Raw genomic sequence first — 18440 nt, forward strand, 5'->3', positions numbered from 1 at the left:
TGCTGAAAATTTATTTTAAGTTCTTAGTGTTTGACTAAATGCCTTTGAAAATAATTATATTCCAAAAAGTGCACAGTTTTAACTAAATGTTCTCATGACTTACTCAATTTGCTTAGGTATCTACTGGATATAAATCAGGCAAACAAGTTAAATTGATGAAAAATACTATTTTTAGTCCATGAAGGCCCAGTCCAGCAGAAAATATTTGAGTTTTATATTCCCTTTATGGATGTCAATCAGCAGGAGAAGAATCTGCCATCATATAATGAATAATTTTGTGTGTATTCACAGGCTCCAGTGGACTCAGCGCTCTTGAAAATAAAACATTTTGCAAAAAGCATCCCAAGTTTGAGAGCATTAGCATATGATGTGAATATATGAGGTAGCCATGGAAGTGTGTACATTAAACTTCAGTGTATAATTAAAATTTTTGTCATTCTCAGTGCGCTCACTAATACAATTTTCATTCATTTATTGCCAAGCAGCCATCATTAGATAAGTCATCTGAATTCAGGCAAGCAGATGTGTCTAGGTGGAGCCTAAATCAACATTTCAAGTTGGCCAGCAAGGAGGAAAGAGTAACTTTTTCTTTTAAAATCCCAGGAAAATTATTGTACATTCGGTGCGCCAATGGCAGTGAATGCTTATTTTTACCTATTTAGGATCCATAATCAAAAAAATCACTTGAAATGTTAAAATTTTCCAGTTTGAGGTAATTAAAATTTTTTTGCATCCTTCTAACATCCTTATGTCACATGTTTCAGCTTGAAATTTCAAGTTGATAGTATTCAATGGTGATGTTGGTGTCAGATTGCTTTCTACTTCCGGTGCTTGTTCAATATTTTCCCCACCCCTTGACATCATAATAAGAGCCTGAAATGTTTTAAAAATAGTTTCTGTGGTTATTGCAGTATGACTTATATGACCCTTTCATTTTAGTTTGAACATTTTCTGCTCTTTGCAATTGCAACATAGAGCAGCACTAGGTGAAAGATTTAAAAGGACTAACATGGTGTTTTTTGGGTCTCTTAAGCAAAGTTCATGTGAAAGTCCTCTGTAATTTGTTAATAGCTTCTTTTTCTCTGATGTACTGTGTGGCACCAGTGATGTGTATCCTCAGAAAAAAAAAAATTGGTCAATTTTATAAAGGTTTATTTTCATACTTTATGCACTGTAGGTCTGTTGTGTGTTTTTGATTTAGTAACAATTTATGTGTTTTTCTGTTGCAGAGCACTGCAGCCTGTGGGATGGAGGCTCAAAGTGATGCCATCCAGCCCAGCCACATCAGAGAGGCCATTCGACGCTACGGCCACAAGATTGGCCCCCTTTCCCCATTCACAGTACGTAATAACAGAGTTATAAAAAGTTATATTTATAATCTTAAAGAACCCTGATTTTCAAGTGGTCAAATGAAGAAGCTTTGGAATTGTTGAGAGCAATTTGTGGTGACTGTAATTTTCTTTATAAAAGTGGCATAATTCTCTTGGGAAATAAAACTTAGTAATTTCTGTCTCTTTTTGGAAAGACAAAAAAAAAGGGTTTTTTTCCTTTCAAATATTATTTTCTTTCAATTACAAATTATGCTTTTTTGTTAGTGTTTGAATTTTCTGTTTTTCCAAAGTTTAGGTTTACAGTTATTTTAAATTATATGTATTCCAATATGGTGAAGAGCACTTTATATTCTAAAATTGGTTTGGTGTCAGATACTGCTCCTATTGGATGTTGAACTCTCAAGTGACACATTTACGGTTGGGGAAAGAAGAGAATGGGTTTTTTAGACAACTTTGAACCTCCACTGAAATGTAATAGAACTGATCTTGTGGTAAAACACTGATGGGTTCTGAGGTTTTGACATTTTTTCTATGCAAATTGCAAATCCATTGTACAGAACAACCAAATGAATTCTTTGTTTAATTTTCTCAGCTGATGAAAATGCGAAAGCAAGTCCATCTCCAATATCATAAATCAGGGTAATTTTCTTCTCATCTACTGTTCTGTGTGGCATTTATTCTGCTTACCTCAGAATATCTGCATTTATAAAATAATAAATGTCAAAGAAATCATTATAGGAAAAAACAAACAAAATCCACCAAACAGAACCTCAGCTCTGAAAAATCAGGAAGAAATTGTCCAATTTCTGAGAGATTTTGTGAAAGGAAATTTATTCTGAATTTGGATTAATTCATTTATGTAAAAGCAATGCAGAAGTATATGAAAGCCATAAGTATAAAGGAAATAGTGGGACTTCAGAAGCAAGGAACAAGAGACAAGAAGAGAAAATGAGTAGGTGCAGTTGTAATTTTCCTAGTGCCGAAACTAATCAGTGCTTTTATAGATGGCAGTGAAAGTTTGATTTATTAATGATAGTCAATACACAATTTCAATGAATTGTCTTTATTCAACTTCACCTTTCTCTTTTGCCACTCAAAAATGCTAGATTAATATCATGTAAAGTGTTGGATAGAATTTTCAGTCCAAACCAGAAAAATGTCTTTAGCAGAAGTTTGCTAAGTAGTAGTAGTTATGAAGAATATGGCAATAGCTTCTGAAAGCAGAGAATGTATTTAACTTTATTTTAAAAAAGTAAAGGGCTCACATAAACAGCTGCAGAAAGGTGAATCTTCCCTCCCTGACCCTCACTAAAAGTGTTTTGGTAAATTATTAACCAAAGTTCAAATTTTTTCTTCAACCACAAGGTATAATAAAACACCCTGGTTTGGGTTGGGGTTTTTTTATGTCCTCCACTCTTGTGAACTTCCCAAACAGTGCAACTGAACAATTTAATTTGTTAACATTACCTACAGTCAACGTGGTTGATGAGAGGAGCAGATCTTGTTCCCTCTGAACAAGCCAAGAATAAGAGGGAATCTTGGGTCAGCTTCTGGATGCCTACAGATGTTGTAGAGCTGTAACACGATTCTGCTTTTACTGAGAAGGCTCAGGAAAAGTATTTTGAGAGGTACTGCAGAGTCTGCATTTAGGACCTTTCCTCTGTGAGTGCCCTCACTGGAATTTTGGGGAGAGACCTGACAATGACAATTATCCATGTGGCAACCAGAAACTCTGGGTCTTAATTTGGCACAAATGTGGATAGAGCACTGAGTACCCTCTTCAATCTGCATTGCTGCAGATTTTCACAACAAATACAATTTAATGATGGCCAGATCTGGTGGTGTGTGTGCAACCAAACCTTAAAGAAATTAATTAACAGAACTGATGCAGATTTTTATGTAATCTGGCATGGCCATTTCCTTAGATCTCAGCAGCAGGACCTGTGTGACAGAGCCCATGTAGGCAGTACAAAACCTTGGTAAAATATTAGAAGTCTGAGCTGCTCTCTGCAGTTTCTGAGGGGGAAATTGTATCAGAAGGATCTAAACCCTGCCTTAACTCTTGGAATCAACTAGAAGGGATATTTTTATGGATCAGGGTAATAACCAGCAGACTGGCAGTTGTCAAGGGGCTGCCACATTCGGAAGGTTTATATCGGTACCCAAAGCACCAGGGGATGGTTTCTAACAGGAAAAATGAAATTTAACAGTTGTGTTGTCCTACACAAGGATGGATGATGTGGAAAGAGAGCTGCCAATTGCTTCCCAGCAGTTCTTATGGAAAGCCACTTTTTAAAAAAGACAGTTGAGGAGTCAAAAACCTTCATGCTTTTTCAAGCTACTGAATAGCTCAGCCACAAACATATAATTTAGATTTAATTTCTGTAAGAAGAAAATATAGGAGAATGTTTTGTTTTTTAAAAAGTACATATACTTGTGTTTTCTTAAGATAATAAATATGTATTTGTACAGCACAAACAGTGATATTTTTTCACATCTTTCCCTGTTTTGCTGTTTCATCATGATTGTCACTCTCTTCCAACTGATTTGGTGATAAGTGTTCCTAAGGAGTTGGTTTTGGAAGAAAAGTTAAGCTATACAATTTATTCTTTAGCAGCATTTGATGAATGTTGGTTTGGATGGAAACAACACTTTGAAAGTTTTATAATCATATGGTAAATGAGAACTAGCATTAAACCAGTGAAAATGATCCGTTTGCATTTATTTTGACCTTAATAGTTATGTCAGAATGAGTAACATAATTAGAGCATTTAGGTTTTGTCTCCAAGTGCAAGCCACAATGGAAAGCAGCAAGTGTACTCTGGATTCTTCTGCATTGTATCATGTCTAAGGTAGTTTAGACATATGTTTTATCTAAATATTTTCTATAAACAGTATTGGGTGGTGCTCTGTGTAACCTACTTTAAAACATGGTCTAGACTTGCAAAAATCAGAGAAATATTAAGCAATAGCACCGTGTAATTTTGCAAGACAGAAACGGGAAGTATGGAACTCTCCATCATATGGGATAATGCAATTCCATGTGCTGGACCTGTATGTATTTCTATGCACATTTAAGTAAAGGAAGTGCATATTGAAATGATGTCCAGTCTCAACTAGGCCTGTAGGAATAATCCTAATAGTCTTCCAAATAATAGTATTTCTTATGCCAAGGCGTTCACAAAAATATTAGGTGGATATTTCTTACCATGAACACAAGCATAATGGCTCTAGAGAAATTGTTTTAAGTTATTTGATTTGATTGTAATTCAGACAGTTGGGGTAGCAAAAAAAAAATTTTCTTTGAAAAGTATTTATTCTGTGAACAATACAAAGTGCTTACCTGGAATCTTGATAGAAGCAGCTGTAAGTGGTGCATGAACAGTCTGTAAGCTCTGTACTTGTGACCATGAGAACAGCTCTAGCAAAAAGGACAGCTGAGATCCTTTGCTCTGAAATGAAAAGCAAAGTGGTCAGCTACAATAGTGGAAGACCACAGGCAAAAAGAACAAGAAAATGTTTCCAAAGCAGATTCTTTGTCTTTAGTTTATGCCAACTCTGAAATTAAGTGCTTCAGATGTTTAGTTAAGAGAAACTGAATTCACAAATGTAAATTGTAATCCTGCACAGGCTCATGGCAGACAGTGACCATTATTCAGCAGCTTGTACCTGTGTAAATGGGGTGTATTGAATTAACAGGGGTATAACCAACATTTCCTTGGGTATTTATGTTTTGGGGAGAGCATTCCTTCAACCTCCCAGGCATTTCAGTATGAAAAGTCTTGCTAGTCTAAACCTTCTCTTGTTAAATATTTCAGTCTCATAAAATTGCCTATGCAGCATAAAACAGTGAGTATTTACAAACCTGTGTTTATAATATTGCTTGTGACATTCCCTGCATGAAGAATATGTTACAGCAGAGAATGTGATTTGGCAGAGACTTGAATTATTTGGGCCTTACAGAGCCCTGCCTATACTCTTAGGGGTTCTTAAATAATAAATGCAAGTATCCCATGTGGACTTCAGTAGGGTACATGTACATGGTAATCATAGTTTCGCAATCAAATTATACATTTAGTCAAGGTCTTTTACTTTTGATGTTTTTAAATTGCTTTTTATTGATCCTGATTGAGCTCAGCTTTTATGCAAATGCTTTAATCAATTTCTGGAGTGAAAAACACAGAGGTTCATCACAGATCTTTAATAATTTCAATATAATAAAGATGGTTTTGACTCTATTAATTTCCCCTGAAATCTAAATCTGTGGAATAGTAGCTGATGACCTGGCAAAGCTCAGCTTATGAGAGACTAAACCAGCAGATTCAGGGGGTAGAAAGAAGAGAGGGAAGCTTTTAAAATACAAAGGATAATGTGGCAATATGATGTTTGTGGAAGAGGACATTTTGGAAAGCAAGTTTGGTTTAGGTGCCTTAAACTTCAAGAAAAATTCAGCTTCACATTCACCGAGTCACAGAGTGGGTCAGTTGGAAGGGACCACTGGAGGTCTTCTGGTCCAAGCTCCCTGCTCAATCAGGGTGCCCCAGATCCCAGGGCATAGGCTCATGTCCATGAGGCTTTTGACTGTCTCCAGAGAAGGAGGCTCTACAACCTGGAATTGTCACCCAGAGGATTTGGTCCTCAACTTAGTCCTCTTAATTGAAAGAAACTTCTTCGTGCATATTTCACATCAAAGTAGTAGTGAGAAGAAGTTCTGGAATATAATCTTCAATAATTTCTTCAATAGACACAATGTGGATACAGTACCACTGAATTTTTTTAGAGCATTTGAATGATAAAAAGTTTTGAATGCTGTTTCCGAAAGAAATTAGTTACATGGAAACCAAATAAAAAATCTCTGATACTTAGGTTCCTATAAAATATAGACTGCCCATATTGATATTCTGAATCAATTGATACTGATTTTGAAGAAGTCAGGATTTCATTCTTAATCACTTCTCAAAAATGAAATGTATGTATTTATGTCAAAAGGCATTTGAAAACTTTCCCTTCTGTTACACATTCAGTTTCTGATATAAAAAGAGTCACATTGACATTTTCATGCTTTCTTCTCATTTTTAAAGAAAAAAAAGGGCATTTTGTTTCATTAAGCAGTTACATATTTATGATGTCTTTGTCTATACTTCAAGCTGTTGTCTGCAGTTATTTGTAATTCTACAATGTTAACACTTTGTGTTTGAAAAAGATGAGTTATTATTCTGTAAAACCAGTAGGAAGTCAAATCTCAGTTTAGAAATCTTGTTCCCTTCACTCCCAACCCCCATCCCAAGGTTCCTCCTTTCAGATTTATGAAAGAAAACATTTCTTTCTGTAAAAGGTTTTTGTATGCCAGCATCTGGAAGTGTTTATTTCAGTGGCGTGTAATCTATCTGTGGATTTAGTTAGCACCAGACCCCCTTTTGTGTACTCCTGACTTAAAATTTTTATAAATGATCTTGTTGAATTTGTGCCAGTGTGCACATGGTTTGGCTGATTGCTGCATATATCCTTTACCTGCCAGTCACCTTTGATTTATATTCCTTCCCTTCTGCTTTTGCCTCCAAAAATGGTGCCACTGAACTGTCCTCTAAATCATCTTATTGGATAAATTGCTCCAAGATGAGATGGCACAGTTTTGGCTGACTCCTCAACAGAAGGCATTCCTATAATCCATCCTTGCCTGCTCTCTGTAGGGCCATTCAAAAAAGAGAAGGAACAGGGGAAATGGGGCTCCCTCTTTGATTCCAGCACTATTTCTTCCAGTGCTGTTCAGAAATGTAAAATGGGACATTTGATTTATATGGCTCTTAATACCATCTGAAGACCCATAAACTGATTGAATCTTTCACATCTCCTCTCCTGAACTGAACTTCTTCATTAGATAAATTTAATCCTGATAATATGTTTAACAGGGTTTTCTCCCAGAAAGATTAAAATGTTAAAGAATAGCATATTCAAGAATAAATTAAAGCACTTCATTTGGAATACATGATATAATATATATGACAGTTCTTTCCATTATAAAAATCCCTGTTGGTTTCCTTAAGCTAAACAGCTAATACTCCTTCAGAATAACAACAGTTCTGTAAGCTTTACTTAATGACATTACTAATTTGGAGAATTTTATGAAGTTTCTTGGAGAAAAGCAGGTGGCTTGGCAATAATTTAAAAGGTTCCCAATTTGTGGTAGCAGTTTCAGGGGGTTTCATGTTTCTAAAGAGGGAGACCAAGCTGCATAATGCTTAAGAGCGTCTGACACAATGATGTATCATTTTGGAGTAAGTTTCCAGAAGTTCATTGGTCATTAAATGTGCTGCTTGACTTTATATTGCAGTTTCCCAGCTGTCCCTACTGGGGGTAGTCTTAACACTCCACCAGAATTTATTAATGAGGGCACAAGCTTGCAGTACCGATGAAGCAGTAAGTTGCCCAGATTATTTTATTGAACAGGAACATAGATTTTTAGATAAGACAAAAATGTCATTGAAGTAGATTTGAAAAGAACTGACTCCCTTTCTGCAGAGCACTAGGAAAGTATTTACAAACGGTCTGGATAGTATTTGATATCCTGTGGGGATATTTAAAATTCTTGGATAGCATATACATCAGTGTCCTACTACACAACACAGTACATGAATTGTTGCAAGCAGCACGTGAGGCTTTCAGGCAGCATGGATGTGGTTCTGTTGAGGCAGGAGACACTGGCATGGAGTGACTCTGCTAATGCAGTTTGTACAACCACACAGAAGGTTGTGCTCCATTGTATCACTGCCTGTTCAAACCTGTTATGCTGGAAGTGCTGAACAAAACCTGCATCTTGCTCAACATAGGAGCTCATACTGCAAAATTTTATTTTTCATATCTAATGGTTAAAAAAATCTGATTTGTCAGATTAATTTGCTAGGTCTGTTAGTGAGAAGATAAGTGAGCTACAAGGTTTGCAGTCACCTGAATCTCTCATATAAACCACAGTAACTCCTAGTCTCGTAAACCTTATATAATTATTTTTTCTAACTGTATTGCCAGATTCAAATACATACTAGAGGCATTTCAAGAACAGTTGTACTGCTGTAAAAGGATCGGAGGGTAAGAATATGTTACTTTCTAAATGTGTATGTTCTTATGTACCTCCTGAGAGACTTAAAAAACCTTAGTATGGATGAGAATCTGACTTCTGGTACTTTGCTCAAGGCAATTTAACTTGTAATACATAAATACGTATTTCAAGGGTAAGGTGAGAACTACAGTTCTAGAGCAGAGACTGGGACAAAAGGTAACTTAATTTAGTGCTTCAAGATATTATGCAAAAATAAATATGGTCCTTCTTCCATAATTTGCATTAATTTTTGTAAAGACAGAGGCATTGTCCATGAAGCAGGTACATTCTGGTACAAAAGTTAATAAATATAAACTTAGTTGTTGAAAAATCCTGAGAACAAAATGGAAGAATCTCAGAAGTGAAGTGTATTTTTTTTAGTTGTCTTTGCACAGAATTACAGTGCAGCTCCCTGCAGGATTCATGTTTTTGTGATTTTGTTAGATCACGGACGATACCACGTACTTATACCATTATATAATGCAAGATCAGTTGCAGTTGTATTTTATACCATTCTTTCAGATTTCCCTTGAACATGAGCGTTCATTCACATTTTTTTCCTTGAAAGATTTGAAAGTGCTTTGTGAACTGGAGCTGCTCGTAGTTGTCAGTTCACTCTCAGTGCTGCTCTGAGCCAGCTCAGACTGAGATGCAGCAGCTGTGATTCAGCAGCAGGGCTGCCCAGCTCTGTAGCACAGGATGTGAGCTGTCTGGATGTAACATTATGAGAACTTTAGGATCATGTAATAAGGCTGTTTGACTTGGAATTAACCTACAGACGGAGAAAAATTGCATGAAACGTAATTTCTCGTGAGCAGGATCTTCATTTTATGTGCTGCTCGTACAACTGATGCTTGACAGATGTGTCCTGTTGTATTGAGCTTGGACAGAAGGATAGGCTGGATGAGGCTTGGAGCAAACTGGTCTAGTTGCTGGTAGCCCTGCCTGTGGAGATGGAACCAGGTGGTCTCAAAGGTCCCTTCTAACCCAAAACATTCTGGGATGCTGAGATTCCATGATAGAAGCTCTTACCCATGGACATCTCTGGCATCCCTGACTTGTCACTTTGCAAACAAATGTAAAACCTCTAGAATAGCAGAGTAAATCTGGAAAGGGGCAGATAATAATATGGGAACACCAAAACCAAGTGGAGATGTTTTAATAACTTTTATCATCTCTTATTTTCCATTCTAGTTACCTACTCTTGTTCCTTAAGTCCTATAATAATACTCAAACTCAAGTACTTGGCACAGGGAGAGACAAAAGATTCCTGAATAAAAGCTGGGATTTTGTGCTTCATTTCACTCCATTTATCATGTCTCACTCAGTGAAGTGTCACTTCTCATTTAAATCTTTGATACCACTAACAGCAAAAAAAAGTTACTGAATGTGCAGTAATATAAATGATGTTTGATTGCCTCTCATTTGTGTCCCCTGTCCTCTGCATGCCCTGAGGCAAAGGTGCTCATTCTCCCCTCATCCCTCTGATACATCTCCAGGCATCTAGAAGGCAACACTATGATTTGGTTGCTAGAAAATCTCTTAAGCATTAAAGTTTTACTTTTCTCTAAACCAGACCCATTTCAGGGAGCCTGGCTGCCCACTTCGTACTGCTTGGAAATATTTCTCTAGGAAAATCAAGTGAAAACAACAGGCTTTAGGCCACCAAACACATTTTATTAATTTTATTTTGGGGTTTTTGTGTTCCTTCCCTGAGGTTCTGTATTATTCCAGCTTTCTGACTTTACCTTCAGGGTTGTGTAAACCTCAATTCAGCAAAGCAGTCATCTGCTTAATTTTTAAACTATACCTACAGTCTGAAAAAGCTAAATTGAGGCTTCTGGTGTTATAAGTTATATAAATTTTGATTCATCTATTATTTCAGTTTTGGTGTGTTGTTTTTTTTTGTTTTTTTTTTTTTTTTTTTTTTAATTTATTGCACATAGGAGAAAAGGAGATACTGGTAGAACATAAAATGGACTGAAATTAAAATCAGATTCTTTTTCACCTTGTAGTATTTGCTCACTGGAAAGTTTTGGAAAATACTTAAAGACTTTAAACTTAAGATACAGCAGTTGTCAATATTTCGGAGTTAGCAGAGCTAAGAAAAAAAAAAACACAAAATGAAGGAAAATTCTAGAAAGGGATATCAGACTTCAGAAAATGAAAACAGTTAAACAAGTACCAGTCATTTTTTTAGTTCTGTGTGCTGCTGTACTTATATTTGTGACTGTGGTTTCCAGTATAGGATTAAGCTTCAGCCAGGGCTTTCTGGTACATCTCTTCTCTCTGCTGTTCTACAGTGACAAAATTTTACAGTCAAGATGGTTTTCTTGCTTTTAAACCAAACCTCTTCCTCCAAGTTATATCCCTCTGGATCTCAGTTCCCTTCACAGCAATTAAATTCTTTAGCTGCTTATTGGTAGAAGTTACACCCTTCCCTTCATGACAGTCTCAGGAGAGGGGATATGAGAAAGGATTTTTCCTTGATAAGACACTTTTCTGTCTCTGGGGGTATTTATGTGTACATGGATGAAAATATAAGATATTGGGCTTTCATAAAGACCCTGAGCTTTTCTGCAAAGCCCTGAGAACATGTATGAAATAAGTGGTTTCCTTCTGGCTTCAATTGCAGAATGACTGTGGAATCTGGAGTACACCTGAATGATTAAAAACCATCCAGTTCTGTTTTACTAATTTGGAATTAATTCCACAGCCAGAACCTGCCTAAGAATTACATGCCTCTAATTTCACATAATTTAAATTCCAATAATGCTAGGAGAAAAATAAGAATAAGTAACAGTAAGAAATAATAAGGGAAAACCCCAATAAAAATAAGAAGAAAAATCACGTAATAAATATTTGCACAGGGTTCCTAACACTGGCTGGTGGGGAAAAGGTTGGTATCCAACCTGGAGGAATTGTACTAATGCAATATTCCAGACTGTGTACTGGCACAGGTCAGTCTTAGAATGTGTTGATGTGCTGACAGGATTGTCATTTTTGATGGCAAAGAATTGGGACAACAGGAAAAAAAATAAGACTCTCCAGAGATCCACATGTGTTAGTTTTACTGCAGAAGGTGCTAAAACTGCTGGAAGCAAGCAGTCTCCGTGCAGAATTATTGCAATGCAAACGGCCTGGAAGTGAGAAACAGTAATTTCATGAGGTAATTTTGTCAGTGGTGAAGGGTTTGGGGTTTGGGTATTTTTTTTCCTTGCAAGAAGGACAGGTTATTAATATTTACCATCAAGAAAACTCTAGTTCTAATTGGTGTTTAGATATGATGCTTAAATTACCCTCAGAAGATATAGTGGAGGTTTGGTGTGTGGATTAAGTGCTTCTGAGAAAAAGCATTCAGCTGTTTCTGCATCTGTTAACAAGAAAGTTAAAACAATCCCACCATTGTGCATGGTGGTTTTTTGTTTTTTTTTTTTTTTTAAAAGAAGGAGCAGATGGTATAGAAGGAAGGTATATGCTTGTTGCCACGTTAGGAAGCTTGGGATTTTATATCCCATGGGGTAGATGAAGCCCATCTTTGTCCATAATTTATTACAGTCACTGGTGATTAAAATAGTTAACTAGGTACAAAAGAGAGAAATTAAATAGCTCAACAAATACATAAAAAGCTACTAATTACAGCTCTTTAGAATATGTTGAAAGCCATTCCTGTGATCAAGAAAGACTAATTTTGAGACAATTTTATAGCCAGTTCTAAATCATCAGAAGTAATGAGACATTTTGAATGCATAACCTAAAATACATAAAAGAATACTGGGTTTCATTGTCATTTTTTAAAGGTGCGTGATAACATTTCTTTAAAATGAGATTTTTTTCCTGGAGTCTCAACTTCCATAATAGAAGTAAATGGTCATTTAACTTTAAAAAGGGGGGAAAACAATCTCATTAGTAATGCTTTTCAGTGTAAGAACATGAGTCAAGATCCAAGATTCCTCTGTATTTCTGTGTTATTCATCTTACGAATGCAGAACAGAAGTTAATGATGGCTCAATAGATTTTGCAATATAGAGACATGACAAATTATAAGATTTGATAAGATAAACAGAAGAGTGAAAGGAGATAGTGTTGTTTAGCTGGTGAGGAAGTGGTCTCAGTATATAAATTATCCAGTCAGTAAGAGATTTTTTCCTGTACGAGTCACAGCACAGAAGAGATTTAAGAATGAAGTGACAGTGGGTGATGATGTTCATCTGCTGTTTGATTTTTCCTACCAAAAAGATGCAGGAGATGTGCTGGCGTGAATGTTTGGTGTGTGCACAGCAAAGAGTGGCAAGTGAGGTGATCCAGGTTGGAATCTGACATTTGATGGTAGATATGCTGCTGCACAGGAGGAGGATGTGTCATGAGGGGAAATGGAAAGCAGCTTCTGACGCATGTGGCTGAGAGGAAAATCAAAGTGATAGGTGGGAGAAATGAGCTTGGCAGGATTCTAATGACTTGGTACAAACAAGAAAATGTTTTTTTGAAGCTAGATTCCTCAGTGTTTCTGTGACTTCTGCAGATTGGAATCTGGATGGAGGGTAAGAAAGGCTGTTACATGCCACTAGGATTGTTATTGGGAAAGAAAAATACAAGATGCAGCTGCAAATCCTGAAGTGAACAGAGTATCCAATCTCAGAGATAAAACCCGTGTTACACACCTTGATGACGGTGGGGTACACGGGGTTATTGATGAATTGAAATGGAGGATTTGGACTAGGTGGGAGATGAGGAATTCCAGTTTATCCACACTCAGCCTGAGCTGGCAGCTTGACATGAAAGCTCTCAGAGGGACATAAAAATCTTAACTAGTCGTAAGTTATTTGGCCTGGAACCTTTATCAGTTGTTCTTTAGGGTAAGGAACACCTACAACCGTGTCTGTGAGCAGAGGTTACAATACAGAGTATTATTTGCTTCCCCTAATTTATTACATACTTCCCAATTCATCAAAGAACAATTTCCTTTTAGGTTGCTGAAGCAAACTCTTATATTTCTTATTTTTTCATGGAAAGAGTTCATTCCCAGTTTCATAAAGTTTATTTTCAAGAAATTATGGGTTAAAAATTTCTAATAATGTCTTTTTCCAAAAAAAGTAATATTTTACATTAAAGTGATGTGGCACCATTCAGCTGCCTGAAGTCAGCAGCAAATGTTTGGCTTTACTATGTACTGACATAAATCCCAAGAACAGCCCTGGCAAGTTCTGCCTGTCACCATTATAACTGAGGCTGCCTTTGTAACACCAATGTAAAGGCAATAAAGGGGGACCTTACCCCTCTCTAAAATTCCCTGAATTCCCTGTGGCCAGGTGGGGGGTGGGCTCTTCTCCCAGGTTACAAGAGACAGAACAAAAGGAAATGGCCTCAAAGATCACCGGGGGTGGTTGAGGTTAAACATTGGAAAAATTCTTTTGCTGAAGAGGTGGTCAGGCATTGGAGCAGGCTGCCCAGGGCAGTGGTGGAATCACCATCCCTGGAAGTGTTGAATAAATGTGTGGATGTGGCACTTGGGGAGATGGTTCAGTGGTGAGTGCTGGGTTAACGGTTGGACATGATGATCTCACAGGTCTTTTCCAGCCTAAATAATTCCAAGATTGTATGAATGAGGCTTTGCTGGTTGCTCTGAGAAATCCCCTATGCTGCTGTATTTTATGATATAGGGAGAGTGGCTGGAGCTCTGCTTTCATAGTGAGTGTTGCAGGTTTGGAAAATTTACATTGCAAACTCTTCAACTTTCCATTTCTCCAAAAGTAGTTTACTCAGAGTCTAGTTTCCTTGTCAAATATTTTTGGAGTGAAGTTAATTGAGGATTGTAAAATAATGAAGAGGACAAGGTAGTGACAAAGAGTTACTGAGTTACCGTTTGATAAATGAAGTGTAAGCAAGTTCTTTTCGTTCCAGAGGAGCCAGATGTTAAGTATTTCATCTGCAAATTAAGCAAATGGGCAACGTTTACAGTCTCTGGGGCTGTATCTTGCAAAGCAGGGATTTTGAAAGAGTGTCCTGGAGTCTTGAGGAATCACTTGAATGCAATGAGGCCAATCCAGCGCTGTAGCTGTAGGGGCTGAGGCAGTCCTCGGGCAGTCCTTGGGTGTACTGGGGCAAGCACAGCTGAAACGTGTGCTTGTGTTTTAGTGAGAACCTCAACAGTTGGGTGAAATACTAGAAAATACCAACACAGAGACAGGAGTGCATCAAACTGAAGAATGTATTGTGTAGCCAGTCATTAAGGACCCATAAAAAAAGAAAAATGTCATGTCTTAGGGTTTTTCAGTCCTTGCATGCAAACCTATATGGATATTTGGGGTGGGATTCCTCTGGATAGATACAAATATTTGTATCTGAGCACAGTGACAAACACCTGTGAGCACAACTAGACAGGGTATCAAGAGAAGCTGTGGCTGCCCCATCCCTGGAAATGTTTAAGGCCAGGTTGGATGGGGCTTGGAGCAACTTGGGATAGTGGAAGGTATCCCTGCCAGTGGCAGAGGTTGGAATGGGATGGTTTTTAAGGTCCCTTCCAATGCAAACCACTCCATGATTGTCTGATTTCCTTTATAGTCAATTGAGAGGAACAAGCATTTCTGGGCTGTAATTTATCTCTTCCTAAGGTAGCTGTTTAAGAGGGGTCAAATGGACCATGCTGTGGCAGTGCCTTTTACTCTGCCTTGACAGGATGTGTGTGAGGAGTCCTTCTAGTGCAGCTTGACATTTAAGCAAGACAAATTCAAACTAGAAATAAGGCATATATATTTATAACAACGTAACTAAGTGCTGAAATAACTTAGCCAATGATTGTGACAGATTATCCATGACTGGAAAATTTAAAATCAAGAGGAGATGTTTCTGTAAAAGCCATGCTTAAGTTCAACCACAGCTATTGGTTCTGGAGAGCCAATTCAAGGAAATTGTGTGGGCTGTGTTATGAGCACAGTGAGGTTAGATGGTCCTTTCCATCCCCAAGAGCTATGAATCATCCTTTGCTGGTGCTTTGGTAAACTGTAAATGTGAAAATCCACTTTGAATGAAGGTCAGCAGCTTATTCGGTTTGAATTCCTGATGTTCACATTAATAGTTTCAAAGGAAATAAGTCAAAATTTGCCTTCCTAAATATAGCAATTTCACTTCAGAGTTGCAATTTTCAATGTCTTTTCATTAGTTTTGTGTTATACAACACAGTCGGATCTTTTTTTCTAAAAGGAAAAATAAACATCCCAACAACGTAGCATAAGGTCTTGAAAAGTAGATATTGATTTTGTAATTTTTGCCATTTGCTTTTAGAAATAACGATTTGGTAATTATTTATTAAAACAGGTAGATTAGGAAAAAAAAAAGCACAATTACTTTTAAAAGCCAATGGAATAACCTGTTTTTAGAGCACTCCAAAAGTTTGGGTCATTATTTCTGTATATGGCATCTCTATACATTCTTATAAATATTCATATTACTCCTATATTATGAATAAAATGGACTAAATACACCACCTTAATTAGAGTAGTGGAAATAACAAGTTATTTCCATTCTTTGAATGTCTTTGGCAAATTTCCATTTTGTCAACATAATTAAGATATATTAATATTAATCTGGTAAGTACTGTAAATTTACATAGTGGAAAAATAAAATAAAATGGACCATGAGAACATTTTTCAATATCAGTTTCAATTTTAATACTTTATATTCTTGTGAAAAGTTATAAAAATGTGTTATTAGTTTATTACCCCATTAAGAAAACAATGCAGCAACAGATGCTTGTTACCCCGATTTTCTCAGTCTGTTTATGGGGATGTTTTATCAAAATGGGTCTTTTAAAAGTTATAAAGATGTAATACTCTCCTAAATTAGGTCATAAATGCCTAATGTGGAAAACTAATACATTTTATTATTTTTCAAGTATGGGTTTATGTATATTAAAATATGCAGCTGTTAGGAAGTCTGGAGTGTGTATAACAGAAACATATTGCATTACAAGATGTTAGTGTCTCTCTGAGTATGTACATTCTTTATGCACATGCCCACACGAGTTTTGGCAAATGGAAGAGACTGCATTAACATTTTGGCTCAGTATTATTTTCTAATATACATTATTATTTTATGAATAGATGTAAATGCTGAATATACTGAGTACGTACATGCATTTTTACTCTGATAAAAAATCCAAATCCTGACAGCAGCCACACACACAAAATGAGGAGGTGGATCTAAAGTTCAGGTATGAACAACATTCAGTTCCAACATCAGCAACTGTGTGCTGTGTCTCTGCACAAATGGTAGGAATTTCTGTACAAGGAGCAGTAGCAAGATAATGTCTTTGTTTAAACCTCATTTTGTCTTCATGCTAATCATGCTGGAATGGATTCGTAGTAGCAAAGGAAGAGGAGAAATTCAAGCACCTGCTTTTTGAAGGCATCATAGTGACCATGGCTGCTTTCGGGAATCACAGAATCCCAGAATGGTTCAGGTTGGAGGGAGCACAGTGGATCATCTACTCCAAACTCCTTGATCAAGCAGAACTACCCAGAGCACACAGCATGGGATTGTGTCCAGAGGGTTCTGGAATATCCCCAAAGAGGGAGACTCCACAGCCTCTCTGGTGTCTGTTCAGTGCTCAGTCACTGCACAGGAAAGGTCTTCCTCCTGTCCAGGTGGAACTCACTGGGATCAGTTCCTGCCCATTCCTCTGGTGCCATTGCTGGGTCCTGGAGCAGAGCCTGGGCCCTGCTCTGACCCTCCCTGCACACAGGAACACCCAGGGCTGAGGGCCCCTCTGGAGGCTGAACAGCCCCAGCTCCCTCAGCCTTTCCTGGGCAGGGAGATGCTCCAGTCCCTCCATCACCTTTGCCAGCCAGCACTGGACCCACTCCAGGAGCTCCATGTCTCTCTTGTCCTGAGGAGTCCAGAAATGGTACAACTAGAAGGATTTTTCCAACCTAAATGATTTTGTGATTCTGTGATTTGCAAAATTTCCCATGATTTGATGTGCATAGACCACTTGTGAGAGATGTTGCTGAACCTCAGAGTCCATGTCTCCACTGATGGAAGCCTTTAATGGTCACAAAGATGTGCATAAAGTGTAGCCCAAATGTGTGGCAATGATGGGAGTGAGACCTGTTTCACACATACACATACCCCTCCCCGAATAATTTATCTATATAGGAAATTCTATTTATGGTATTATTTTGGTATATAAGGGAGACAGGATTGCATAGTTTTTTTATGTTTTATTCTAATTGTTGTGGCATTGTCTGGCCATTTGTCTGAGTGGACACATCCCTCAGCAACCTGCTCAGGTGGGATTAGGCAATTTCTAGAAGGGCCTTCCAGCCCCAATGAGTCTGAGATTCACAGTGCTGTTGGGTCCCTATTTAAAGATTGTGTAAATTCAGGTTTTCTGTCTTCTCATCATTCTCTGGATTCAAGACCTCCATTCCAAAGGCTTTACAGATGTCTCCATTATAGTCAAAATCATGCTGTGGCATATTTGTCTGCCTTCTAACCACGTTAGGAATTGCACATGAAGCCTGCATGCCATGTAGTTTTAATTAATCTAATTGGTCCCAGTAGCTGTGCTGCCAGCCACCAAAGTGTTGATAGGACTTCTCCAGAAGCTCAGCCAGTCTGTCATCATCTGGTCTCAAAATGTACTAAAGATGATCCTCCCCTTCCAGAACTGTAGATTTTTATAAGCCTGAAATTCAAACCAATGTGCTAGAGGCTAAATTTTCTGTCATATTCTACTTTTCAAGTTACTGGAGTGTCCTGGATGTCATTCACGTTTATGAAGTAGATTCTGTAGAGGCAGCCCAAAATATATCATGATTTCAATACCAGGGATCCATGGGCAGCAAGGAGTTTAGCTGGCCCTTCTGCAGGAGTTTGTGCTTCAGAAAAGGTCAGTGTAGCCTTTACAAAATTACAAGCTATAGATATGCTTTTCTGAGAGTGTTTCATAGGAAAACAAGCCTTTACAAAACTAAAAGCTGGAGACGTGTTTTTCTGAGAGGGTTTCATACAAAGTT

General features: G+C 37.5%; 1 protein-coding gene across 3 annotated transcripts in view; it reads left to right on the forward strand.

Annotated features, from left to right (window-relative positions):
* SUPT3H (SPT3 homolog, SAGA and STAGA complex component) overlaps positions 1–18440 on the forward strand; it is a 254882-nt gene that overhangs the window by 203980 nt on the left and 32462 nt on the right. For 2 of the 3 annotated variants that reach the window (XM_053937711.1, XM_053937712.1), the window contains exon 12: positions 1230–1340. In XM_053937711.1, coding sequence (XP_053793686.1) covers positions 1230–1340 — 111 coding nt within the window. Of the gene's footprint in view, positions 1–1229; positions 1341–8354; positions 8416–18440 lie in introns of those variants that run through there. The other variant, XM_053937710.1, reaches the window with a different exon arrangement.

This window comes from Vidua chalybeata, chromosome 3, assembly GCF_026979565.1.
Source record: "Vidua chalybeata isolate OUT-0048 chromosome 3, bVidCha1 merged haplotype, whole genome shotgun sequence".
Lineage (NCBI taxonomy): Eukaryota > Metazoa > Chordata > Aves > Passeriformes > Viduidae > Vidua > Vidua chalybeata.